Source organism: Tursiops truncatus, chromosome 2 (assembly GCF_011762595.2).
Source record: "Tursiops truncatus isolate mTurTru1 chromosome 2, mTurTru1.mat.Y, whole genome shotgun sequence".
In the NCBI taxonomy this organism is placed as follows: domain Eukaryota; kingdom Metazoa; phylum Chordata; class Mammalia; order Artiodactyla; family Delphinidae; genus Tursiops; species Tursiops truncatus.
In genome coordinates, this window is record NC_047035.1 from 14,120,093 (window position 1) to 14,146,982 (window position 26,890).

At 43.9% G+C, this 26,890-nt stretch overlaps 1 protein-coding gene across 10 annotated transcripts in view; it reads right to left on the reverse strand.

Annotated features, from left to right (window-relative positions):
- The window catches only part of TDP1 (tyrosyl-DNA phosphodiesterase 1), a 73,818-nt gene that overhangs the window by 21,183 nt on the left and 25,745 nt on the right, over positions 1-26,890 (reverse strand). For 8 of the 10 annotated variants that reach the window (XR_004525005.2, XR_012329873.1, XR_004525006.2 and 5 more), the window contains exons 8-13: positions 26,343-26,510; positions 25,816-25,894; positions 23,576-23,758; positions 22,911-22,959; positions 20,625-20,691; positions 19,008-19,115 (exon numbers count right to left, since the gene is read on the reverse strand). Coding sequence is in view for 7 of the 10 variants with exons in the window: in XM_033850734.2 (XP_033706625.1) it covers positions 19,008-19,115; positions 20,625-20,691; positions 22,911-22,959; positions 23,576-23,758; positions 25,816-25,894; positions 26,343-26,510 (654 nt within the window). In the remaining 3 variants the exon portion in view is untranslated. Of the gene's footprint in view, positions 1-1,313; positions 15,012-19,007; positions 19,116-20,624; positions 20,692-22,910; positions 22,960-23,575; positions 23,759-25,815; positions 25,895-26,342; positions 26,511-26,890 lie in introns of those variants that run through there. The other 2 variants (XM_073800125.1, XM_033850737.2) reach the window with 2 other exon arrangements.

The following is a 26,890-nucleotide window of genomic DNA, read 5'->3' on the forward strand; positions in this document are numbered from 1 at the left end:
CCTAGAGCCGCAGCTTGAGGTCTGCAGGGTGGACAGAAGCCAGAGGATGCATACACAGTGGAGGACAAGCCAGAACCACAGGCAACGAGATGAAGCCACATATACAGGCTCAAACCATGTCTTTTCGTGCTGCCTCTGGCATTGAGGGTAGGGTGTCCTGCAGAAGCCGGGCCCTCACCAGAGCTAAACGCACATACCTGGCGAGGTCCAGGGTTAGAGAAGTTGCAGCAGGACCAGGAGAAAACGCGGCAATGCAGGGCCAGCTGCCACCTCATGCCAAGAAGGTGAGCCAGCCGAAGGTGACAATGTGTGGGTTATCGACAGTGCCCTTCGCATCTGCCCTCTAATCCCCACAAGAATCTCCTTTGGGGCCCATCCTAACCAGAAACATACAAGAAAACTAACCAGAAACGTACGAGAAAAGGGACTCTGCAAAATGTGGTTCAGCCCTGGTCCAGCCCAGAAAAGGGACTCTGCAAAATGTGTAAAACTGACACGTTACAAAGCCTCCACAGGGTGGGATGTTTTTTTCCTGAGCCCCTGCTAAGCTGACCAACGGTCAGTTATTCAACTCGGCAGTTTATGGGCCCCTTAATGACCAGGAGCTCGGCTGTGGTCAGTTCTCTGCCATAGCCTGCAGAGCATGGCTGTAACTAGAGATCTGACCTCAGCCCACACTATGGGAATGTTGTCCCACAGTTTAAAGTTTTAAGAGTAAATTCAAACTAATAATGTATAACAGAGAATTCCTGAAAGAAAGCTCAGTAAAGCACAGGAATGCCACATAAGGGACACGGTGAAGAAAGGAAGGCCAATGCTGAGAACAGCTCCCTGGACCCCAAATCAGGAAAGAGGGTATCGCCCACAAAGACACCCAAAGGCACTCCTCTTCCTCCCAGGCCTTAGCTTCTCGTCTCTAGAATGAGGGATTTCAGCCGATGAGGCCAAAATTCCCTTTCTAGACAACAGTCTACAATGACTAGAGATGTCCACACTCGCCTCTAACTAACTCAGTCCCTCCACCTACACACTCCAACCGTGAAGATAAAATCCACGATAACGTGTTGGGAAAACAGCCACGCAAGAAAGGAGAAGGGAGCAAGGAAGGTGATCTCTGGGCCGACCCTGCAACGGCATCTGAAAGCTTAACATGTCATAGCAGCAGCAGCAGGAGCCATTACCTCCAACCCCAGCCTGAGCACTGGAGCGGCTGACGGAGTTTACTTCTAAGATTCTGTTGCAAGATGTCTGAATCCCTGAGGATGACTGCTGCTTCGGGAAATGCGTCCTTTGATACAGCACTTCTTTCACGGTTGGTACCTGATGTTGGCAGTGGCTGCCCAGAGCGCAGAGATGCCTAACAGACCGAGCTTTTAGCCACGCATCCTGGAGGACGGGGGTGGGGGAGCAGATGCTCTCACAGACAGATGCAATAAACAGAACGTTGACAGTGGACGTGAGAGAGGATGGAGATGGAGCAGCTGGGGCGACGAGGAGGGAAAACGATCAACTCGAGCTCGTGCTGCTGTCACCCTGTCCTCAAACCCCACAGCTGCGTGCCTGTCTCACACACACACACACACACACACACACACACACACACACACACACTCTGACACTGTGAGTCACCTTCCCCTTTGCATTTGCTGTAGGTTTTCCTGTATTGTGCTTGGGCTCTGTTTCTTTTTATGTACTGAAAAACTATTTTTGAGGAAGACAGAAGATGTTCTCACTGCAAAGGATGTGAGTTGTATCTAGGTACATGCAAGGAAAGAATCTTTAATTTTGATGGATTCTGCCAAATTTCTCTCTAAAACTATGTCTTAATTCTGCCAATTATCCACTTTTAAATTGTCACTTGTCTTTTTTATTGATATACAGTGCGCATTAGTTTCCCACTGCTCTTACAAATTGCCACAAATTTACTGGCTTGGAACAACACAAATCTTTGGTCTTACACTTCTGGAGGTCAGAGTCTGGAATGGGTCTTGCTGGGCTAAAACAAGGTGTTGGCAGCTTCCCTTTCTTCCCCTCCAAACCTGTTGTCTGCCTTCCACTCAAATAATATTCTTCACTGCCAAACCTCATGGGCTTCTAGACCAGTGGTTCTCAACTGGGGGTGATTTTGCCCCTCGGGGACATTTAGCAACGTCTGGGGACATTTTCTAGAGGCCAGGGACGCAGCGAGATACCCAACAATGCACAGGACGGCCCCGTAACAAAGAACGACCCGGCCCCAGATGTTCAGGAGTGCCGCGGCTGAGCTACCGCTGTAGACCTCTCTGCTGTGCTGATGTGGCTGTCTCCTCCTCCCCTGCCTCTGGTTTCCTTGGCTTTCCCTCCACTTGACTATTCTGGTTCTCTCCCAGCTCTCTGACTCAGCTTCTCTCAGATGTGCTGCTCTTTCCACCCCAAACCGTACCCTCTAAATTTCTGCTCTGCCCTTGGTTCCTCTCTCTTCCCTCCCACAGGGACTTTCCCACTCACCAGCTGCAACCGTTACTTTAACAAGAGAACGCTCAGACTTGTCCAACTTTGATCATCAAATTTCCAAATGGGCATCTGCAACCACAAGCTGGATTTCTCCACTGGGATATCACATGGGTACCCCAAATCCAACACTCCAAAAACCGAAAACTATCAGCATGCCTTCCCCTCTGAAAACCAGCTTTCTTTTGAATTCGATTCTGTCCACAATCTCAGTCAGGCTCAGAAATCTCAGGGACTTTGGTCTTGCCGGCTCCACTGGCAGCTGTGTACAGTCAGATATCAAGCTTTTTTAACCTCTTGTAACATTCTCTTTCTCTTTCCAAGAAGATCTCCCTAGTTCAGTCCTTCCCACCCCAGACTTTAGATCCAAACAGATTTCCCTGTCTCTGGTTTCTCATTCTATGTCTTCCTCCAGTGGCTCTCCAAGTATCAATGCATCCTTTCTCCTGAAGCATATATAAAGCAAATGTATAGCCTGCCATTTAGGAAGCTCCACAGTCTGACCAAGTTTATGCCCTTCAATCTTCTTTCTTTCTTTTTTTTAAAATAAATTTATTTATTTATTTTTGGCTGCATTGGGTCTTCGTTGCTGTGCGCGGGCTTTCTCTAGTTGTGGCAAGCGGGGGCTACTCTTCGTCACGGTGCGCGGGCTTCTCATTGAGATGGCTTCTCTTGTTGCGGAGCACCAGCCCTAGGTGCGCGGGCTCAGTAGTCGTCGTGCACAGGCTCAGTTGCTCTGCGGCATGTGGGATCTTCCCAGACTAGGGCTCGAACCCGTGTCCCCTGCACTGGCAGGCGGATTCTCAACCACTGCGCCTCCAGGGAAGCCCCCCTTCAGCCTTATTCCGCAGCATGTCTTTTCTTGACTCCCCTAACCTTAACTAAATTGATTTACTGACTGCCTCCACATCTTCACAAACACCATTTCCTTGTCCATGATGCCTTCCACTACCCACTCCTGGGGATAACTGAGCCCTTTCTCCTCCAGCTCTTTCAAGAAGCTGTTGATGGCTATTCCAGCCCACAGATGTCTCCCAGGACTGAATCCTGCAGATGTTAGGTGGGCAGGAAATATCTAATTAATTTGAGAAAAGAGACTAATACACAAAGGCTTAGAAGATACAATTTATCAAGACTATTTTGTTCATTGTGGTTAGAGAATTAAAAACTTTTAAACTACAAAATCTAGGGAAAAAGTCTTAACTGACAAGTAAGCAGGAGAGGCACAGTAGGCCAGTGGGTGAGAGCAGAATCTGAGCTCACATACTTTTCAATCACAATTACAGCCAACACTGCTCATCTTCAAGTTCTGTACCTGTAAGGTCTGGTAATGCAGCTGCCTCATAAAAGTGATGTGTAGATTATATCAGAGAAGGTGTATAAAGCCCCAGGCACATACATGTTGCTTAACAGATACTACCTATTACCATCATTGAATACTTGGCTAAATTTATGGGAGGCTGACTCTGGTCCTTGTCTCTGGTGTGACTCACCAAGCAATGGAATTCTCCAGAAGGCAGGTCCATTTGGGCCTCCTAATCCTAGGTTATAGTGGTAGATGGGTCCAAAAACCATTCATCAGATTGCTTCACTGATTCAATAACCCTATCACAGGGCTTTCCTGGTGGTGCAGTGGTTGAGAGTCTGCCTGCCGATGTAGGGGACATGGGTTCGTGCCCCGGTCCGGGAGGATCCCACATGCTGCGGAGCGGCTGGGCCCGTGAGCCATGGCCACTGAGCCTGCGCGTCCGGAGCCTGTGCTCCGCAACGGGAGAGGCCACAACAGTGTGAGGCCCGCGTACCGCAAAAAAAAAAAAAAATCCTATCACAAGTTCCCGAGGCAGAGATACAGTGAGCTTCTATTTTATTTTGTAAAGGATGTCCAAAGGATTTTGGTCTCCTTGATACAGACATATGCCCCCCAATTTTCAATACAGATATGAATGATAATGTGCCAGGAACTTAAAAGCATGGTTAAAATTAAACCAATCATGCAGATGTCCAACAATCTTGTCAGATTAAGTGCCAAAAAGGACACATCACATCAGCTGTGTTTTGGGGGCTGGTATCTGATTTATAGATACAATGTATCAACAAAGAAATGCCAGCAGAAAAAGAAAAACAAAAATGATTATGACCCATGTTTTTCCAAAGATAAGCAAGAGCAGAGTCTAGAAGAGATAAGATACGTGGGTGTGCGCTTTCGCAAGTTACGATTCTGACAGATCACCAAACAGACTGAGAAATCCACTTGCAACCTCACTTTGTTTCTCAGTCACAGGCATGTTACGACCCCCTTTTGAATCTGGATTTGGAAGCCTAGCTTTCAATCCATGGCACAGTCCAGCCTAGTGGTCAACTTAGTCTGTAAAAGAATCCATCTCTCTTTGATCCCACAAATCGAATCACACGGGCTTAAAAAGTGCTTAGGAAATTGTAAAGCATGGCACAAAGGAAACATTTGTAAAGTATTAATACTTTGAACAGATCCATGAAATTTTGTTAGAATAGGCTCTGGGAGGCTATCTACCGTAATATATTTTTAACTTTTTTTTTTTTAACCTGGAGAGTCCTTTGTTCAAAGCAAACATTTAAAGCAGGACAGTGAGCTCTGAAAGTGGTTTCCAGGACCCTTAGGGGTCCAGGGACCACGGCCCCAAACCACTGATCTAGTCCAGCCCCTGGTTTCCCACGTGAGGAAACAGCTTAGAAAACGGAAGGAGCTGTGGAGAGCAAGGGTGTGGCTGCAGGCAGTGGACTGTTTATAATCCAGGTAGCACTGAAAGGTCTGATGAATAGCCAGTATTTGGTCAATTCCCTTAGAGACCTCGAAAGGTTTCTGAAGCAGATCCCTCCCTGAGCCCCCAAACAAAGTCTGTGACATTGCTCAAGCACCTCGCCTTTGCTTCCCTGGGTCCCGCAGGGGGTTAGCCTCTGGGAACCTCACAGCCAATAGCACCAAGTACTGATGCTGCAGAGCCAACAAGTGGTTTCCACAAAAACCTTCCGAGACGGCATGAGGGGCAGCCTCCTTGGGGTGAGCGACCAGCTCCACGAACTCTGCCTGCATCTGTAACTTTCCCAGAGAGTTCCGTTCACAACCTTGCAGGTAACCCAATTCTTCCAGCTTCCTCCCGCCCTGCTCTCATCAGCCTGTTCCTCTGGATTCTTCTGTAAGGTTTCTATTGCGAACGCCCCTCTGCTTTTCCCTTCTGTGGCCAACTTTATAGTCTGTGTCAACTCTGCACCAGTCTCTCAGTAGTCATCTCTGCCCCCATGCTTTATTTCCTCTATTCTATCCCATAAACCAATTCCAGAAAGAGTCATGAATTATTAGAAAGAGCCGTTCAAGTGCTGGTTCGACCATGTCCTCGACGAGCAGCCTCAGCTCTGCACCTGTTTCTACATTCATAACATACCTGCTCCACTTAGATCTCAGAGGGCATGGGGATGGCCTTATCATGGGAACAGTACATCAGTTATAAAGCCTTGAACAAGGACAGACACTATCAGTAACATTAGCAAAACACTGTTGGCGATCTCACTCCCTTGTTCAAAGGCATTCAGTGCTCCCCACCTGCGAAGCCTCAAGTCCTCTGCCCGTCAGGCCAACGCCACAAGCCCTGACCCATCCACTGGTCAGGCTGCCCTCCCACTCCACAGCTCTCCGTGCCAGCCCAGACCACCGACCCCTCTGGCAGCGCCCCCTGCCTCAGGACTTCAAGTACATGATTTCTTCTACCTAATGTTCCACCTCGGCCTATCAAACACAAAACATGCCACGTCCCAAAGCTTCATCTAGTTATTTTATGCAGAAGTGATCTCTCTCTTCTCTGAACCACCACCCCTGCATTACTGCCACCCGGGATGCCCTGAACTGCCACAGGGTAAACTGTGAGTTCCCCTGAACACACACACGTGCGCACACCTACCTACATCCCGATCAACCTCTCGGTAGATGGGCAGATCTAGTGATCAATATCCCAAGCTCGGGGACGTCTGCAGGCCCATAGGCCCACCATGGTATCAAGAATAGGTACTGAATGTGCATCTGCAAAGGAAGAGCAGATGAGCAAAAGACTGAATGATAAGGGACTTCAAAGCAATGTGGGACGACAGGTACATCCAGAAGATCCAGGCTCTAGGCGGCATGAACCACTATGCGGGTGGTTGAGTTTGGTATGAACAGTGTAGATGGGCAGAAGCCAGAAGACTCAGGCGCTCGAGAAATCTGTCAGGTGCCCGGATGTTGACTAGCAAGTGGGAACTGATGACCAGGATGAAGAAGTGTTTTAGGAGAACCTGGAAGGTTTAAGCACTGGACCCTACCAAAGCCTGGCACAGACCGGATGCTCAAAAGACTAACAGAGGCAGGACACACAAAGGCTAGGAAAAAGCAGCATCAGGCCTCTCACGGCCAGCCACACTGTCATCTGAGCTTGCACAGCAGGGGCCACAAATGACAGCTATGGCAGAAACCACAACCTTCACTGACTTGGGGGTGGAGGGTGGGGAAGCTATGGCAAAGCGATGGGTAGGAAGTCAGAACATTTTCATCGAAGGGCCAGGAGAGAAGAGTTGGGGAAAGGCCTGGCTCCGCAGTGCTGGAGGCTGTTAGCGGGGAGGAAGCACGATCTGACAAGTTGCTCTTAGGAAAGGGGGCTGCGGTGAGTTTTTGAGCTGCGTGTTCTCGCCAGAGACTTAGCCAGCAGTGCTGATCCTGAAGCAGAAGGCAACAGGGCTACACCAGCTAGAACACAAGCTCCTTGTGGGCAGGGACCACGCCTGTCTTGTTCATCATCCATCACCAAAGCACAGAGCAGTGTCTGGCACACAGGCAAGAAATATTCACGCTAGACTCTCTGGGTGTGAATCCTAGCTCTACCACCTTGCCTACTGGGCCACGTTATTCAAGGTCTCTATGCTTTAGTTTTCGTATCTCTAAAATGAGGATTATAGTACCTAGATCTCAACTGGGAGGATTAGATGAGTCAGCATTAAATGAGTCAGCATATAGTAAGCACCACACAAGTATCTGTTATCATTTGTGAGGCGTCTTCTCTGGAGGCCAGTTCCTGGTGCAGAGCTCCCAGACCGTACCTCGTCATCTCTAGCCACAGGCACAACTTGTCACTAGCAATGCCAGCGTACGAAGGGTCTAGAGGCCCTAGGTTGGGGGTCTCAAGCTTTCTCCCATCAGGGATAGTGCTTCAGGAGACTTGCTCCCACGAGCATGAAAAGCGGCATGTACTGACCTTGGTCTACTTGTACCAGAATGCAAGAAAGTGAGGGACCTTGAATCATCTCTAACATATAAAGGAAGTCATTTGCAGACTTTCATATATAATAATAATAATAATAACCATTATTTGTAACCAAGTACTTGAGACATACCAACTTGGAGCTGTAGCCCCAGGCAACCAAGTCTACTCCAATGACATCCATGAATATTTTTCTGTGTGATCCAATCTGATTTTTACCAAAAAGCTCAGACAAAGGAGGAAAAAGACTATTTGTTTCAGAATCAAAGGAACAGACATAAGAGAAACATTGCACAGCTATGTGGAAAAGCAGAGGGGGGGAGAGTCTCCTTTATGTTTCCTCAAAAAGCCACAGTCGTTTTCTAGTCAAGCACTTGTCTTGTTTTCCCCTAAAGCGGCAGCACTAACATTTCTACTCATCCCGACCATCCTGCAATGCCTGTCGGTTGCTAGGCAACTGTAACAGGGATCGCTGCTCTCTGCCCACCCACAATGCACAGCTTTCATAATTGTTCTCACTGGGTTTGCCAATTACTCCTAGCCACTATCTTCTCAGCCAAGGTTGCTTCTTCAAGCTCATCTTCTTGCTTGCTTGGTCCTGTGGTAAAATTTAAACACTGTATTTGTCATTATGTTCCAGTAGTTCCATAACAGGCTGCCCATCAAACACAGGATGATTTCACAGTAGCATGGAGAACTATAAATAGCTTTCCATAACAGCAACCAGACAAAAGCCAGCCAATAAAACATTCTAATAAGTTCAAGCTAAAGTGCTAGTTTTAAGTTTCTTTGAACATATTCTTCTGGCTGAATATACTTGCCTTGATTATATAGAATAATTATGACCAGTTTTTAACTTAACCACATTGAGTTGAGAAAAGCCTATACCTATGGAAAATCTTTAGGTCACATACTCCACATCCATATGTCATATAAACAAAACAGATAAAGTTTTGATAAGCTTTCTTGACTCCCTAGAGGCCTAATGAACATGACCTTAATAATAACACGTGGTTGTCAGTAGCCAGTAAAAACCAAGTAGTTGACTAACATCGTCATACATCATACCGTTTAATGGGTAACCTTCACACTTACCTCCTATCTTCCTTCTCTGAGCATTCCATAAGTGAGAAAAGGCTCAGATTAGAAATGACTTTCCCGGGAGTGGTGGTGGTGCTGTGATGAACTGGGAGACTGGGATTGACATGTATACACTAATATGTATAAAATGGATAACTAATAAGAACGTGCTGTATAAAAAAATTAATTAAATAAAATTCAAAAAAAAAAAGAAATGACTTCCCCAAAATTTGAGAGGCAAGGCTAGTAAGCGGCAATCCCGAATTAGGACATGGATCTTTGGACTCTACCTCAGGGCCATCTCCTCCACAGTATGATGGCTGATTGGATAAAATCATCATCTGAGGTACCTGAGTTTGAAAGGGCTGATGAGGTTGAAGCTAAGAAACTAGCAGTAGTGGTTTGGGGTTGAGCAGAACGGCTGGGGAACAGGAGTGGGATGACAAACCTGCTCTGCACACCCTTGTTCTATGATGTGTGGATATAATTTATTTGAACAGAAGTTCTGAAAAGGGCACTGATTCAAATACGTACTGGTCCCTAACCATACGCTGGGCACAGTGTTAGATGCTGAGGATAAAGGTGAGTAAGACCTGGCACCCACTCTCAAGCAGCTCATAATAAATTGAGGCCAATGGATGCCCAAAGACCAACAAGGGAGATGTAAAAGGACCAGGCAAGAGGTGCTTGAAAACACAAAGGAAAAACAATGAATCATGTCTGCTGAGCTAGAAGAAGTTGCAAAGGAGAAGATTTGAGACCAACCTCAAGAATAAGCTTAAGTTAAAAAAAAAAAAAAAGGATAAGCTTAAGTGTTCTGGACAGTACAGAAAGGAAAACATACTTAAACCTGAGAAGCGGTCAGAAAATGAACGGTACTGTAGTTAGATTAAGAGGGATACCACACATTCATTCAAAATTTCCTGAGCCACTGCAGGCCAGGTACTGTACTAGGTGCTATACTTAGTGGTCTGAAAGAAAACAGACATTGCACAAAATTACCAAGTGTCAGGAAGAGCATTTTCGTAGGAAAAAAACTATGGGAATTATGAATTCAGTTTCTCTTAGAGTAGAACAAAAACTAACATATTCAAGTCCAATCACGCGGAAACGTCATTAAAAATGGTTTTAGTGCAGATTTGGGTGATGTGGCAGCTCTATACTAAAACACTACCCAGGATCTATAAAAAAGGTTTTCAGTCAGAATCCCAATCACAACACATCATGAAAGAGAGGAAATGAAAACTTTGTGATTTTTGTGTATTTAAAAGGATAAATAAAACAGAAGATGAAAACTATATTAAGGCTAGCATTTTTATAAGATTTCAGTCCCTGATCTTCAAGCCAGTTTCCACATTTGTGAAATGTCAACTGGGTAAAACCAAGTCCCTATGACCAGGAAGCCAACATCCTCTACTTCCGATGGGTACAGAAATGACCAGTGATCATTATGCACACACTATAGGAAATATGAGAAGTACACTTCTAAAGTGATGAGGTTTTTTGTGTTTTTTTGGAAATTAGATCTTTTAGGATCCTACTTATCTTTTTTAAGACTTACTTTCATTATTTTTTAACCACGCTACACATCCTAGTGAATGTGGTTCTCCAAAGCCATCATGCTGCAGGGTTATTACCTCACTCCAATAAAGCTGCCTTCTTTGGCTCCAAATAATGCTAGAACTTCACTTCTTAAACAGCCTCTAGAGCCTGAGGTTCAGTCTTTTGAGTATATTCAAGGGGCATTTCCCTTAACTATGGAAAATAAACCTCAAGTTTAAAAACAGTAAGAAATTATTTCAAGTCAAGACTGGAGAATAAGATGGATGAAGCAAGCTGGGTAATGAATATCAATGAGGCCGGTGGAGGGCAGAACTGGAAGACAGCCCCCAAGATTTCTGCCCCTGCCCCCCGGTGTACGTATCCAGTATAATCCCCTCCCCTGGAGTGTGAGCAAAAATTGTGAGTATGATGGGATTTCATTCCCATGATTAGGTCACTAATCCCTTGACTTTTAAATTAATCAAAAGGTTTGGGATAATCCTGAGTTGGCCTGACCTAATCAGGTGAAACCTAAAAGGAGGGACTAGGTCCTTCCTGAGGAGAGATTCTCCTGTTGATTTTGAAGAAGCAAACAGCTATGCTTTGCCATAAGCAACTAAATTCTGCCAACAACCAGTGAGTTTGGAAGAAGACCCTGAGCCTCAGAGGAGATCACAGCCCTCCCTGGTCAACACTTTGATCCTGTGCAGCTAACCCATGTCCAGATTCCTGACCCACAGAAACTGCAGGATACTAAATCTGCATTGCTTTCAGTCACTCAGTTTGTGGTAACTTATTACAAAGCAACAATAACCTTATACAAGGCCTAGAACAGAAGCATGTCTATTAAGAAACAGTACTCGTTACTGTGCCATGTAAACTCATTTTGAAGGAAATTCCAAAGAGTGGCAAAAGGATTTGAGCAGTGGCAGTATTCTTCATAAAATATCTAGTTTCAAAATGTGACCACCTTGAAGGGCAACACTTCTTTGGACATGCAAATCTGGCTTATTAGAAAAAAGAAGTCTCATTTTTAGGTTAGAGTCAAAATTCACATTGCTTATCATCCAGCTTGCTTATTACTGTTATAATTTTTTTCTGGGAAATCTGTTTTAGTAAAAGGTATTTATTCATCCCAAACGTGAACACTAACATGGAGGGGTAATAGATCAAAGTAGTAAAGTGTCAAAAAAAAAGGGAGTTAAATGCATGCAGCTTTTGATGCATTTATCTTTCACTAAAATCCCCATTCTTAAAACATAATACGTCTGCCACTCTGTAGATGGATTGCAAGGTTTGCTGGCATTATCGTTTCATTTAGACTAGAATCCATGGTTCTCTCTACAACCCCACCTCATCACTCTAAAGTAGGAAAATGCATTAAATGAAAGAACAGCAGCACTCATAAATCAGTTGTTCACAGAGTTCTGAATTTATTCTCAAAGACGACAATACCATCCACCAGGAGAGACAATCTAGGGGATATTTAGAAAGGCATGGGGCATCTGGATGGCTTTCAGCGTGACATGGCGGCTCGTATGTGAGGCCCAGGTTACTAAACACCCCATAACGCACAGGACAATCCTGCACAACGAAGGATTATCTTGACCAAAGTGCCAGTTACTGCTCTGACCTCCCTGGCCCTCCAATCCCACTCACTCCAGCAATACCCACTTGGTTTCTCCATCACAAACCAGAATATCCCCAACTCCGCCTCTCTGCCCAGAATGCTTTCCCCCAGCTCTCCACCCACACGGCTCCCTCGCTTCTTTCAGGTCTCTGCTTAAATGTCACCACGTCAGTGAGGCGTTCCCTGACCATCCTATTCGTGAGCAGCCTCCCTTCCTGACACAGGGATCGCATAGTGCCTGAGGATGTTACTGGGCTCCTGGGCGCTTGTTGACCCTCTCTGTGCTCCAGTTCTCCCATCTGTAAAGGGGACTAACAGCTCTGTCGTAGGGCTGTTATGAGGATTACATGAGCGTATGTGTGTGTATGGACTATGCTTTTAGAAGAATGCCTGGAACTTAGCGTAAGCACTACGTTAGCTCTGAAAATCTAAAACAACCAAAACCAACTTGGAAATTAAGCTATTACCTAACTTATCATATTAATGGCAAAACTGAATTTTGTTAACTCATTAGGTGACAGAAGTTGACCTAAGCTAACATGAGGCTACTTGTAACACCACTAAGGATGTTAATAGATGGTATATGTACCATACTATGTTTCCATGCTCCAAATACATCTTGTCTCAAGGACTTTGAGTAAAGGACTGTGCACCTCAATTATTCTTCTACTTTATTTTTCTCTAGAGCAATTATCACCATTTGGATACATATAAACTTGGTTTTTGTGTAATTCTCCCCATCATAAAGTCAAGGATCACATTTTATTATTGCACTCCCTGCACCTGGCAAAGTACCTGCTACATAGCAGGTGCTCAATAAATACGTGTTGAAATGAATGGTTAAATTTTATGATGCCCCAAATACAACACAGAACATTTCTTAGGTAGAAGGAAGATTATTTCATGGAAGATGGTGACCAGTTAGTTGTTCTTTAACTCAGGAGGGAAGGCTTGGATCCAATTCACCTGTGTGACAGTGGAACCCTGGGTTAATGTGATGTTTAGTCCCTGTATGTTCCTCCCCTCCCAGGCACCAACCTCGTGCTCCACTCTTCCCTGACCATCCACAAAGGCTCAGGGTGTCCATGATCAGTTCCAAAGAGAACTCCAAAATATACCATGTGTACACCGACCTTCTGAGTGCAACATCGCCAATAGACAATTCCACTTGACCGTCCCACTATAATAAATCAGTCTAATCGAGTTGACCATTCTCCCACTGAAACCAGTTTCATTTCCTGACTTCTCTATTGATGATGGTGACCATCCCCCATCTCCCTACCAGCCACACCCCAAGCCCAGGACTTGCCTTTGAAGCATCTCCCACAGTCAATTACGCACAAAGTCTAGGCAGTGCTTTCACTGGTACAGCCTCCATCCTGGCCTTCGTTCGATTCCTCGTTAACAAATCTGTGCTGAGCGCCCCTCCATGCCAGGCACCGGAGGGCACTGAACAAGACAGAAATGGACTTGGCTCAGAGGTGAGAGGGGAAGCCAGTGATTACACAAGCAACCACACTGAAAGGGAAACAACATAGACCATGCAAGAAGCCCAGGGCATATGGACACCCTGCCTGGAACAGAGTAGTGTCTGGAAAGAGCAATGGCTAAAATAAGTAATATGTGTGCCATGAGTTGTTGGACAGATGGACACCAGGAGGCTGAGGAAGCAAGGAGAGTTTCAGTGACGTTTAAGCTGAGAGCTGAAAGTCAGTGTAGGCCTTGCTGGGTGAAAATCTACTTATGCAGAATGGTCAGAATTACACTGCAATTACATAACACATATACAACCAGCTGTTTGACAGAACCTCTTTGGTCCTAATGTAAATCCCATGAGAGCATGAACCTCTCATTCTAACGGTGGAGTAGGTACCGCGGAGGGGCCACACGCATTGGACTATCACTAGTGACCCGTGTGTCAAGATTGTGCTCTTCCACTCCCAGTTCTTTCATTATACTTTATCAGTGAATTTACCGCTCTGAACTTAAAGTTGAACTCTTCTGCCTGTGGGTCAAATCACCAAGCGTGGCACCTCACACCCTCGTGGCTGCTGTGCAGATGAGGCGTCTGAGGCTCAGAGAGGTTAAGAAACTTGTTCATGGCAAAAGACTCGTTCAGGAGTAGACAGATCATCTCGTCCAGGACCGTCTGATGATGTAAAGCTCATACTCTCTCTTCTCTACAAGATGAGACAGAACAGTGAGCTCCCAAGCACACGCACAAGTGCTCTTAAGGATGTGCAGGAGGCAGAGACCAGTAGCGGCTGGCAAAGCCTCCTTGAGAAGAGGCCAGCCCTGAGCACAATACTGACGAGATGAGCAGCAGCTGGAGAGGCAGAGGAAAAGGACCAAGGCATCTGGAAAGGGGACTCCATGGGCTGCTGGCAGGATGACTTCAGGGGCAAAGGAGGCCAGCCCGGCGGCTGCTGGCAGTTCCCGCCAGGAAGTACAGGAGAAGCAAGGTGGAAATGGGGTGGCCAGGGTCTGAATGCCAATGGAGGACTCCAGACTTCAGCTTACAGGAAACGGGCGAGGATTCTGAACATGGGACGGTGAGGAAGACCCGTGTCTCTGAAAGATGAATGGTCATGGACAACAAGGACAGGTGGCCTGGGAAGAGGACGACCTGTGTGATGGGACAGCAGACAGGCAATCATTTCAGAAGTCCAGGGATTAGAAAAGGAAACTTGGAGACATCTGAAGGACGAGTAAGCTTTGTTAGCCATTTCGAAAGCGTCCACGTGCCCACGTCAAGAATACAGTTGATCTCTTTCTATTGAAATCATTTCTGTGTCTGGCTTCTGACATCTCTGAGATTCTGAGCATCTCAAAGGCACTACGTACATCTTCTTATTGTTTTATCCCGAGTGCCCAGCATCCACAGGAGGAAGGACCTCGGTAAACACTCCAAGGAAGGAAGAGCACAAGAGGACAGCTGGGCTTCAAGCCTGATGAGAGCGGGCAGGTGCCTCTGGGGCAAAGAGGGATGACGAGAAAGGAACCTCCTTCTAGATAGATGAACTCGGTTTGGAAGATAAGGTTGGAAACAAAAACAAAAAAGAAAGGAGTTACTAGTAGATGTCACTTATACTTGGGATCTGTACCTTCCCTTGTTATGAAAGGGCTGGAGAGCGGGCTCTAAGTATGTTCTAAATTGTTATAGAAGTTACATTTCTCAGGTATCCTTTCATAAAACTGGAGTGCTATGGGGGCTTTTTCTCCTTTACATAACAAAGTAAAATGTGCTGCAGTTTCTTTTGATCTAACTGGTCTTCACAGAAAACAGGAGCACTAAAACCGTATCTTAATTAAGAGGCATTAGAAGGTAGAGCTGAAGAGTGCCAGTCGTGGAGCCAAAGGCCCGGGGTTCAAATCCTGCTTCTACCACTTACTACCGTGTGACCACGGGCAGCCTTTTCAACCACTCATTTCTCCAAGTCCTCATGGAGCTGTTGAGCATTAAATGAATAAACGTACATAAAGCATTTAGAACAGCGTCTGGTGTGTTGAAATCCCTGAATGAATGTTACTTGTTATCCTTTAAACATCTTGGCAAGTATAGTTTTTGGTCTAGGTGCTCCAGAATAAAATTAGAAGCCACAGATTCACAAAGACAAATTTCGAATTCTTCAATTAACTTGCAAGTTATAATTAAGCCAGTCAGTACTACAGCAGACATTCACAGTACAAAACCGCCACCAAATATTAAATGAATCAACTGACAGTAGATGCTTTCTGGACTTAAGTGCAAGAACACAGGTGCACTTGTCTGAGAAGATCTGTTCTGAAGGTATCTGGATCTGTTTTTATTCATCTAGCTGCATGGACTCACTCAGATTCTCCCTGAAAGCCCCATGGGCTTTCTCAGCTCTGTGCCCTTCGTCCCCTAGCTCCTCGGCTCAGATTCCCCTCCCAATCCACCTGGTTTACGTCCAGGCCTACCTTGAGACCTACATGAAATACCACTTTCTTATCTTTAGCTGGTGGTCTCTCACACAACCAGACCCTGCTCCCGCCAGAAAATGTTTCCAACACTGGTCCTTACACAGCGGAACGACGAGGGGCCAGCATCGTCTCTCCCGGCAGCCCCTGCACGGCAGGAGCACGCCTCACTCTTTTTCCCAGTCGTGCTCCCAGGGCTGAGCACACACTGTCGTTAAACTATGAAACTCAGCCCGTAGAAAAGGATTACTCACGGGGTTAACTTAATCTCAACCTCCCTTAGTGCCCTTAAATCATAATCAGTAAATCTCATGCAACTTCTGTGAAGCACATCTATCCTTTTCACTCCACTTTGAGGAAAAACAATCCCCAAATTGTCTTTTCCAGGGAAAGTAAAGAGAGGCTCAAGACTGCAACACAGGACCGGAGACTTGAGACTCCAGGCTGCTGGCTGGCCCTATGGATTCCGGACTTTGAAGCTCCCACAATCGCGAGTCAATTCCTTAAAATAAAAATACCTCTCTGTGTATCTCATCTACTGGTTCCGTTTCTCTGGAGAACCCTGACTAACACGGCAGCGTGAGAGGAATCCTCCCTCCCTTCCCAGGACCCAACGTTTCCATTTCTATCCTACAGGCCAGCCCTCCAAACAGCCTCTCCTCTCCTTTATCCCTGGGTCCCCGGCACCAGGATTTCCATCTCTAGTAACCCTCAAAGACCCACAGCAAGCACTCTTACATAGAAGACTTCGACACTAACATCTTGGAGGAAAAGTCTACCTAATGGCAGGAGGGGAGTAAAAGAGATCACTTCTGATCACTCTGTGGATAAAAGGTGAGCTGCACGCTTTTCAATGCTTAATTTCTTGGGGCACCTGTTTTCTCAGCCAAAAAACCCATGATGCTAGACGAGACCACTTTTCCCCAATGACTGATATGTTTCTTTATATTGCTCTGACCCTCTCACCCTATTTTGAGAAAAAACATTCTGCTAATAGTTAAGAGGATTTTAACCAAAGTTGGAAGAATAGCCTTCAGATTCAATTCAACACTGTTGCAAAGTGGTACGATTTCAGTAAGAGCCTTGATGAGTATAAGAACATAATATAATGGGTAGAGAATCTATCAGATCTGATTGAGGGAAATGTCTGTCACATCATTTCAGGTACTCAACACAGAGCAAAACAACAAGCTTTGTAATAACGTAGCCCTTGGGATGTATGATGGCCTACCACTCCGTAATGCTTCCAACGGTAGCGTTGTAGAATCAGAAGCAAGTAGATAATTTCATTGAGTCCTACTGACTCATCAGCATATACAAGGAAGCAAAGGTCACACACAGCATCACGATGTGACAGAACCAGTATTAAAAGCCAGGTTTTTCTCCTTGCAACTTAGTAAGCTGGTTTAACAGACAGTTACTGAGCACATAGGTGAGCTGACACTGAAATGTGGTCTCTGAGTATCCAGGTCACTTGGGAGGCTGTTCAAGGATCCACGTTAGGCCCCAATTCATGTTTTTGTTGGTTAACTTCACAGAAGACTGGGTAGTATTATAACTTAATTTCTCATCACTTGAATTCAGGAATACTGGTAATAATCTAGCTTTCTCAAGTGTGTTTTATTTAAAATACACTTGGGGGAGGAAGTAACAATCTCCCACTCACCAAGGCCCAAACTCCTCGCCCACAGAGGGGCCACACGGCCTCCATGCCTCTGCTCTCCCTGGCATTTCCTATCTGTCTCAGGCAATGACTTCTCCACCCAGGGAATCTACAGTTCAGGTCTCATACTCAGGTAACCTACTCTTTACAGGCAGAAGTTTCTCTTTTTATAGGCACACAGCAAAGAGAAGGGCACTAATTCCCCTGGCCATCCTTCACAGCCTTGAGGGCAGAGCTTGAACAAGTGTAACGACAGCTCTCATGTCATGGGCTGATATGTCTCCAGCACTGGGCTCTGTCATTTAACTCTCACAATAACCCCCAAAGGCAGCCATCACCTTTCGCATTTTATACAACAGGAAAGAGCCTCAGGTTAAATAAATTTCCCAAGTTCACGGAGCTAGTAAATAACAGAAGAGTCCGATCTTCAGGACTCAGGAGTGTGCTTTCCCATTGTGCTATGGCTCCTCAGAAACGCCTGGGAAGCCCTCTCTCACATCTAACCTCCACCACTAACACTGTTTAGTCTCGGACCCGTATCCGGAGCCAGGGGCAAAGGTTAGTCACTAATTTCCATAAACTAGGAAAGTAACTTGGTTGCTTCTAAGTGGTTCTTTGGTTGAAAAGTGTGTTCATGAAAGCTTTTAAACTTCTGTTTAAAAGTTTGTTCATCATTAAAGAAATAATTCTACTCTGTGATACCTTAATTAGTTGCTATTGGCATCAACTGTGTTATTAAATTAAGAGATGCCTAACGGTCTCTGTAGATTAGAAGCCAGGAACTAAAGTTCTAGTCCAGCTCTATTTTATAGCTTGTTATAAAAACAGACACAAAAATGCTAATAGGTAGGGACTTTCTTATAGGGGGTGACAAAAATAATCTAAAATTGGATTACTGTGATGGTTTCATAATTCTGTGAATATACTAAATCATTAAATTGTAGACTTCAAATTGGTAAACTTTATAGTATGTTAACTATATCTTAATAAAGATGTTTAAAAAAACACAAAGAGATTTGACTGCTCAAGTTTCACTTATCTAAGAAGAAAATAATTAAGGAATATTAATTTCACCAAGTTATTCTTCTTCTGTATTTACTCCAAATGTCAATTTGCTTAATTCCTATTTCTGGAGTATTAAATACAGAAGTAAACACAAACTTTATGCAAACCGTGTAAACATCTACACTTATAAGTAAAATCAGGCAATGATCCCTCTACCAAGGGATTCATGTCAAGGGCCTACTTTAAATAAGGCTCATATAAGACACACACATACACAAAGAAAACTAACAACAATCCACAAAGTCACTTTTTGGAACCCTATTCAGTACTCTTAGCAGGAGTTACAAATACACTTGTAACAACTCCTCCCATCAGGAATGTAAGAACTACGTACCTTGTGACAAGGAACCACGCAAGTTGACTGAAGTCTGGAGAGGGTCTCATATATGTCTTAATATGTGGCATGGCATTGCTGCGGCCTGACGTGTCAGCTGACCATTTGCTAGTGACGGGAAAGACACACATCACTAATTAGAAAATATAAATTGGTCATAGTCCTAGTATGAGGAAACTGTCTCAAAAGCAAACTCCTATCATCTAAAAAACAGTGAGTACATTGTTCTCTGTGATATGACCTGTGATATCTCCTTAAACTGTACTCAGCTAACAGCATAACACATGTTCATTTTAGAATGTAGGTACGCAGAAGAAAAATTTACCACCACCTACAAAAAGCACTGTAACCTTTCGTATGGCCTTCCCATCTTGTTATGAATACACACACATATTATTTCTATTGTGCTTTTAACCGCATGTATGCACATCTGGTCTCCTTGAAAGCAGGAACTGTGCTCCCGGAGCATGTTACTGAGTACAAGAGGCTCACCAAATGCTTATTGAAAGAATAAAATACAAAATGGGAAAAATACAAACAGTATGAATATCAAAATGGAATGCTGAAAGGCAGGGGGACAATTCAGAAATATTCCAGTCAAATGCTGATATTCATATATCTGAGTTTGGTTTCTAAGTTTCCAACATTTTTAGGACTACAGTTCCATGGGAAAAAAAATGACCTATATTACGAGGCAACAATCCTTACTTATGAATATAAGAGGATGGTCCCTCAAGAAAACAGATTGTCTGCAAGAGTAAAATCAGGATTAGGTAGATTCGTTATTAGATTGTATGAGGACAATACTGAAAGGAGTTCAATTTTTAAAAATGTCCTCTGCAAAACCAAACATCTCCAAAGAAAACATTAAAGAAAGGCTCCAGGATGAATGGCGTACTGAATTAGACTGAAAGCTTTTTTTTTTTTTTTTTGGCCTTGCTGCACTGCACGTGGGATCTTAGTTCCCCGACCAGGGACTGAATCCGGGCCTTTGGCAGTGAAAGCGTGGAGTCCTAACCACTGGACCGCCAGGGAACTCCCAGACTGAAAGCTAGAGAAATGTAATCTGCCCTCGTTTCTGGCGTCCAGCATAATGAATGCTTGTTGAAGCAAGTATGAAACTAGAACTGGCCTAGAACACGCAGGATGTGCAGCCACTGCAGCCAGAAGAGGACGCAGGACACCCCGCTCACCTGAACACTCGGCCACTTGCTGACTGTTACAACAAGCCAAAGGCACCCCGTGCCCTGGAGAGAGTGGCGTGGATTCTTCCCTCGGTAAGCCTGTGGTTTCACAGCGTATGAATGTGTAGACGGAAGGATGACATATTTTGGAAATATGGACGAAAATGCTTCTTATGTAAATTCGAAACTTCCCAACATGTTCTTTTATTTACCTTTTTCTCTGTATGCCAATATTTGACTCTTTGGTATTAAAAAACATTTCCAAGAAATGTTCAGAACCTTGTTTTAAATGATTTCTATCACTAACATATGCAGATAAAAAATATAGCCATATTATATAAGGTCCTTTTTTTAAAAAAAAAATCATACTGACAAATAACATTCTTATTTTACCCTAAAGAAGCAAAGGCAGCATTCTAAACCTATTACTTACTGAAAATAGGAATGGAGCCAATTCTGTTTCTCCGCCGTCTGGATGCTATAGGGAAGAGAGCCCCCGGCTTTTAAAATAAGAAAAATAAAAAAATGAAAATTACTGACTATAATTTGAGGATCCTTTGTTAAGAAGAAAATCTACAGCAAACAGTTGGAAGGTAAAAGAAAACCACTACTTACTTCATCTTATGGAATAGTTCTTTGAAAGAAAATGGCTAAACAAACCTGCTTTGGGTTTGCTCTCAATGGGGTTTCCTTTCTTAGATATGCATGTCAAATAGTAAATGTTTACTATCTGAATAGAAAAGGTATTTAATCACTGGGGTGGTAGTGGTGGTGGAAATTTAACATCTATAACAGCACAGATCTGAAATGTTAGGAAAGACCAGAGAATGAATCTCTGCCCATCCTGCTGTCCTCATGCAGGTGAGACACCCTTAGCCACATTTTGCAAGATGAGGTTTGGTGCACCTGTTTTTTGCCCAAGACCAGGACACTCGGGGGAAGGCACACTAGGATAAAAACTTGGTTCTCCTGCCTCCTTCACCTTCTACACTGATATCTCCAAATAGACTTTGTCCTAGCTACACAGATTCTTACAAATGAAATAAAAGGATCACTAAATTAAAATGTTCAGTAAACAGGTACATTTTTAAAAAGGAATTCTAAAAGCCATAGTCCTACAAAGAGAACGAAGATACAGTTCCAAGTGAAAACACAATTAGAAGCCATTTTTGTTCCTCTTTGAAAGGAAGAAAGTTCCCTGTAGATTCATCAGTGACTTTCCAAACACGTTAGAACTTCTCCATAGTAATCTATATCCAAAGAGGGCTTTAAATTCCTGACATATCGAATAAGGCATGTTGTATCTCCCACTACAAATTAACTAAGAACATAGCTGAGGTTTCAAGGACCAGTTACCCAATAGCTTTGTTGAAACTACCAAGTTCTTCCCTACTGAAAAACATGCTTTGCATGGATCTAGCCTATTAGAAGTACAGAAAGGAGGAGAAAAAAAAAAAAAAAGCAGCCAAACCAACCAGAAAATCACCATGTCCCTGAGTCTCAGTGAAGTAATTTTAGCTTGCCATTAAAAAGCAACAAATGGGGCTTCCCTGGTGGCGCAGTGGTTGAGAGTCCGCCTGCCGATGCAGGGCACACGGGTTCGTGCCCCGGTCCGGGAAGATCCCACATGCTGCAGAGCGGCTGGGCCTGTGAGCCATGGCCGCTGAGCCTGCGCGTCCGGAGCCTGTGCTCCGCAACGGGAGAGGCCACAACAGTGAGAGGCCCGCGTACCGCACAAAAAAAAAAAAAAAAAAAAAAAAAAAGCAACAAATGGGCTAATATACTCCAAACTCTACTGAGATTTTCCTGGCAGGGTCACATGTAGTTTGATAAGCAATGAATGGACTAAGCTGGTCTAATTCAGAGCACTCTGCTTCCAGCCATAAGCAAATGCCAATCAGACTTCCCCTTTTCCCAAGGCATTACCCTGTTTGGGTTTCTGGTTAATACCTCCTGAATGCACTATCTGGGGGGGGGCTGCTGAATTCTAAATAAGTTTAGTGCCCAGCACTGACATAAGGGAAATAGAGGACAAGACTGAAAGATGTCTACAAAACAGTCCTAGGATTTACAGATGAAGCTCTTGCAAGACAAGATGTATCAACTGGGTTATACCAAAGGTTTCATCTCAGTATTAAGCATAAGTTCCGGACCTTCAATATTATCTGTAACTGGAATTCAAATCTGGAAGAACCACACAGTACTTCAGGCAGGGGGGGATGTGGGGAGAGAGAGGTCAGAGAAAGGTATGACACACAGCTGTAGGGGAAGCTGGTTTTATCCGGACGTCTTGTCTGGACAACCAATATGCTGGTGGCAGAAGTGAGAACAATCTTATTGGTAAAAATATCAATCACTCAGAGCATTATTGTGAGGATTAAATAACACACAAATTGCCCAACTGCATGGCATCATCTTTGGAACACAGCACTGCTCAATATTACCTACTGTCATGATCCTTATCTAGTTAAGAGAGAATAATCTCTAAATTTCTAACCAACACTTTTCTGGTCTCAAGCAGGAAGGCATTTTTATTACTTGTTTTAAAAAGTTTACCAGGGCCATGTATAACTGAATCACTTTGCTGTACACCTGAAACTAACACAACATTGCAAATCAGCTATATCCCAATAAAATTTAAAAAGAAAATGTTTACCAGGGCATTTATGAAATATACACAAACACAAAATACAATCGGGACAGTTTCCCCAACAATTACCTGGATATCCTTCTAAGCTGGTCCGCACGTTTTCCACTGAAGGATAGATCTAAAAAAAAAAAACAAAACACTTGGAATTTACCACATGGAAGAACTATTTGTTAAAAGGAATGAAGATTCGTTTTTAAGAAAATGAAAATCTCAATTAGAAATACCTAAAGACTTAGAAAACGTGCTTTAAATTTTAAACAAGTTCCCATCTCACTGAAAAAAATTAAACTTCTAGTAATTAAACTACAGAAAGCATTTATAGTCAATGAAAGAAAATTACATTTCCATTTGAGTATTTTTTTTCCCTCTGAAATGACAAATTAACACTGAATTGAATGCAAAATTATTAATTCAAAGGTCTCTAAACTAATAATGCTTGTAATTCTGCTGGCAATGTTTTATCAAGTATTTTTTCCCTTGGCTTGACGACCTCAAGGAAGGAATGGAGAATTCGCAGGCTAGTCTGTGGCTGAGATGGAGCTCTGAGCAAACCAGCAAGCTCCCAGCACCAAATGATATTAGGGCCACTTGATTACAAATGACTATGCTGAGGGCCTGCTGCTTCCATCCCCAAACCATGGAATGAAACATCTCTCTATGACAACGAGGACTGATTTGATTCTTCCCCTGGACTAGAGGATAAGAACAGTGACCTCGAGGAGGGGGACACTCACCAGATGAAGAGGAACAGCCCTTCCTAGGGCCCTGCTTTCTTTGCCCAGTGTCACCAAGCTCTCTTTAAACTCAGAACACAACCATTTTGATTCATCGGCCCCCATGGAGCCAACGCTTGAGAACTGACCTACTACAGGCCAGGACTCCGCTTTAGGTGTGGACGAGGTGTGCTCTTTCAGAATCTGTGAGAGAATAAAAACGAATGCTACCGTTACTCCAAACACGTGAACAGAAATGCTGTGACAACTCAGAACATGGTTTTCTGCCCTTGGAATGCCTCGTTCACAAGGAAAGGCTGAAAATATTAGCAACCAAGTTCATACCCATGTGTAGTTTTTCTTCCTTCTTTGGGAAATATTTTTAAACACTGAAGATATTTTATTTTAATTGAGTAAGTGGACACAAGTATTCTTCTTCCAAAATTCTTTGATTTGTACTAAAAGCAAAAACAGATTAAAAAAAATAAAAAGAAGACCCATTTTAGTAGCAATGTCAGATAAAGCACCAACCTGGCATAGGAAATTAGATTTTTGCCTTCAAGTTGCGATGGTTTAACATACCTAAACAATACTAGGAAGTCAAGCTATTGTATATTTTGACTCGTATCATTTGAAAGAGGTTTAACCCTTGGGGCCTAGGCAGCTGTGATGCTCTGGAAATAAAAGGGAATATATTTACATATAGATACATACTACCATAAGCACTGCAGAAGACTGACCTGCATTTCCTGCTTTGTCTGATATTTATGCAAAGCTGCAGAAACAATTCAGAAAATACTGGGAAATTTTATCCATTTAAACACATACTGAGGGTCTTTCCTAGAGGCTGGAGATGGCAACAACAAAAAAAAGCCGCAGTTCCTGCCCCAGTGGAGCTCATATTCTGACGGATGTATTGTTTAGTTTATATGTATTATTTTCCATTAATATTTATAAACACACTTCCCCAAAGAGCCCAAATAGTTCTCAACTTCCACCCTGGGTGCAGCATGGCAAAGGAAACAGGACTGAGCCAACAAGACTCAGCTTCTATTTGGGGCTATTCTGGGCTCGGTCCTTGATCAGGTACACGACCCTAGCCAAGTCCCTGGGCTTCTCTTTACACCTCAGTGGAACATACGTCTGATCACCCATCTTCCCTGGAGTGCAGCTATGATGCACCACGAGTTCCTGACAGTGGAAAGTGGTCGCAAACTCCAAGATGCTCCTCAGCTTTCAATAAGATTGGGATGCTGCACAGTATGTGCGATCACCTGGCCGTTCTGAAACACTGGCCCACAGGCTAGTACACACTAGTGCTTACCGAACACGCAACACATGTCTTGCATTCATTTCCTCATTTAATCCTTACGTAATTCTGTGAGGGAAGTACTATTATTATGCCCATTTTATGGATGTCAAGAGGGGTTAAGTAGCAAGGCAAGATCACATGGCTAGTAACCAGGTCAGGATTTGGCCCTGGGTGTGGGTCCGCCCACAAAGTTGTGCACTTAGCCAGTACGTGGGACCTTCTCCGCCCCAGGTCAAGATAGAAAGATGGTGGCTTCAAGACCTTGCCCACTTTCAGCTGTGGTGTCACAAAAGGAAATTAAAGTGAAAAGTTGTCACTGGCTGGGCGGAATTCTCACACAACATAATTTATGGAAAAAGAGGGGCTTTTAAGAAAGCCCTTTGAGGAATTTACCAAGGTCGATAAACTGACTCTAGAGAGAGGTGGAGAAAACTTTAAGCTTTAACTTGCTGGTTGTTTTACTTTGTTAAAGATCTTTCTTGGCTTATTTTCATACCAGCATCAAATGTCATTGCCATAATTACAGTTCTCAGGGCAATGGTTTAGCAAACAAAACACATCATAGCTCAGCTGTAGTCTTCACTCAACACTATTTTCTGTTCTTTGTTGAATTTGTGTTAAAAATCCTTGATGTGCTGATGAAAAGCTATAATACTTATATGAATAAAAAATCTCTTTATTACAAGAAATAAAAAAAACTAAAAATCCTCCATATATTTTTGCCATTTAGAATTGTTACCTCTACACCTATAAATGAGGCAAAATGTTAAAATGCAAGTAATTACTGGAAACTATAATTAGACAATCAATTATCAAGTGCCTACTATTTGCCCAGAATTGTGCTAGAGATACTACGAAGCTGCCTTCAAAATATACCAATTATAAATGAAAAAGGACAGAACATACATTACTTTTAAAAAAAATGGTAAAATAGTAAAAATTCTGTTACCTTCCTAAGCCTAAAATGTCCCCAATTATCTTTTTGATTTCCTTGAAAGCGTCCCGGGGTTGAGCCAATAAGGTAAACACTAAAAAGATATAAAGCACAAGTTATAGAACATAGTGATTTGTGGACTCCCCAAATCACAAAATATTCATGAAAAGTAACATTAAGCAAGAAATATTCTACGAGCCAACCCACTTTCTTGAGATGCCTCTTCAGACTGACACTTAAAATCATTTTTGAGCACATCAAGTAATGGTGGGACACCCACGGAGTGTGAGGTACCAGGCAAAGAGCTCAGCAATTTTAAGAGAAAGCTCTCCAGCTGGGATGGGAGGGGGTGGGGTGATGGCACTCAGGTGAGGGGCAAGATCTCCCAGCCTCCACTTCAGTGCCCGAGGACCAGGAGGTGCAGACAGGGACAGGCCTGCTCTCATCACGTCCCGAAGGACAGCTATCTCCTGCCAGGCCCCCGTGTCCCAGACCTCACATGACGCTCAAGGTAAGCACCCCATTGCTAAGACGCCACGTACTTTGTTTCTGAGAGGTCGTGCTCCTGGATGGTATCTATCCACTCCTTGAGGGGAGAGGCGTTATAAGCCATCAGGTAGCTGATGAGGTCAGCTTTAAAGTGTGTGGTTGATTCTCCAGATCTGTGGGTCCCATGGACTATTCGTGGGTACAAGGGGCTCAACCACATTCTGGAATGGAAAAAAATATATATAACCTTTAACAGTCAGAAGCACAGCTGATCACAGTGGTACCTCTGTATTGATTAGGCACTCACCCTAAGGAAGAGGTGAATTCTCACTACCTCTCTCCATGGTAGGTAAGGTCATCCTTATAAACATGAAACAAATCTGATGTCACCACTCCAATGGTTCCCGTCACATTCACAATTATTTCTGAAAACCTCACTGTGAATTTAAGACCCAGTAAGACCTGGCCTCTGTCCGCCTCTCCCGACTCAGTCTCTCCATGCTCCCTCCTTCATTCACGTACCTTCCCCCTCGCACCTCTACATCATTTTAAAAGACTTGATGACAACAGTTAAGTGTTCTACTCCTAACTGCTATAGCAA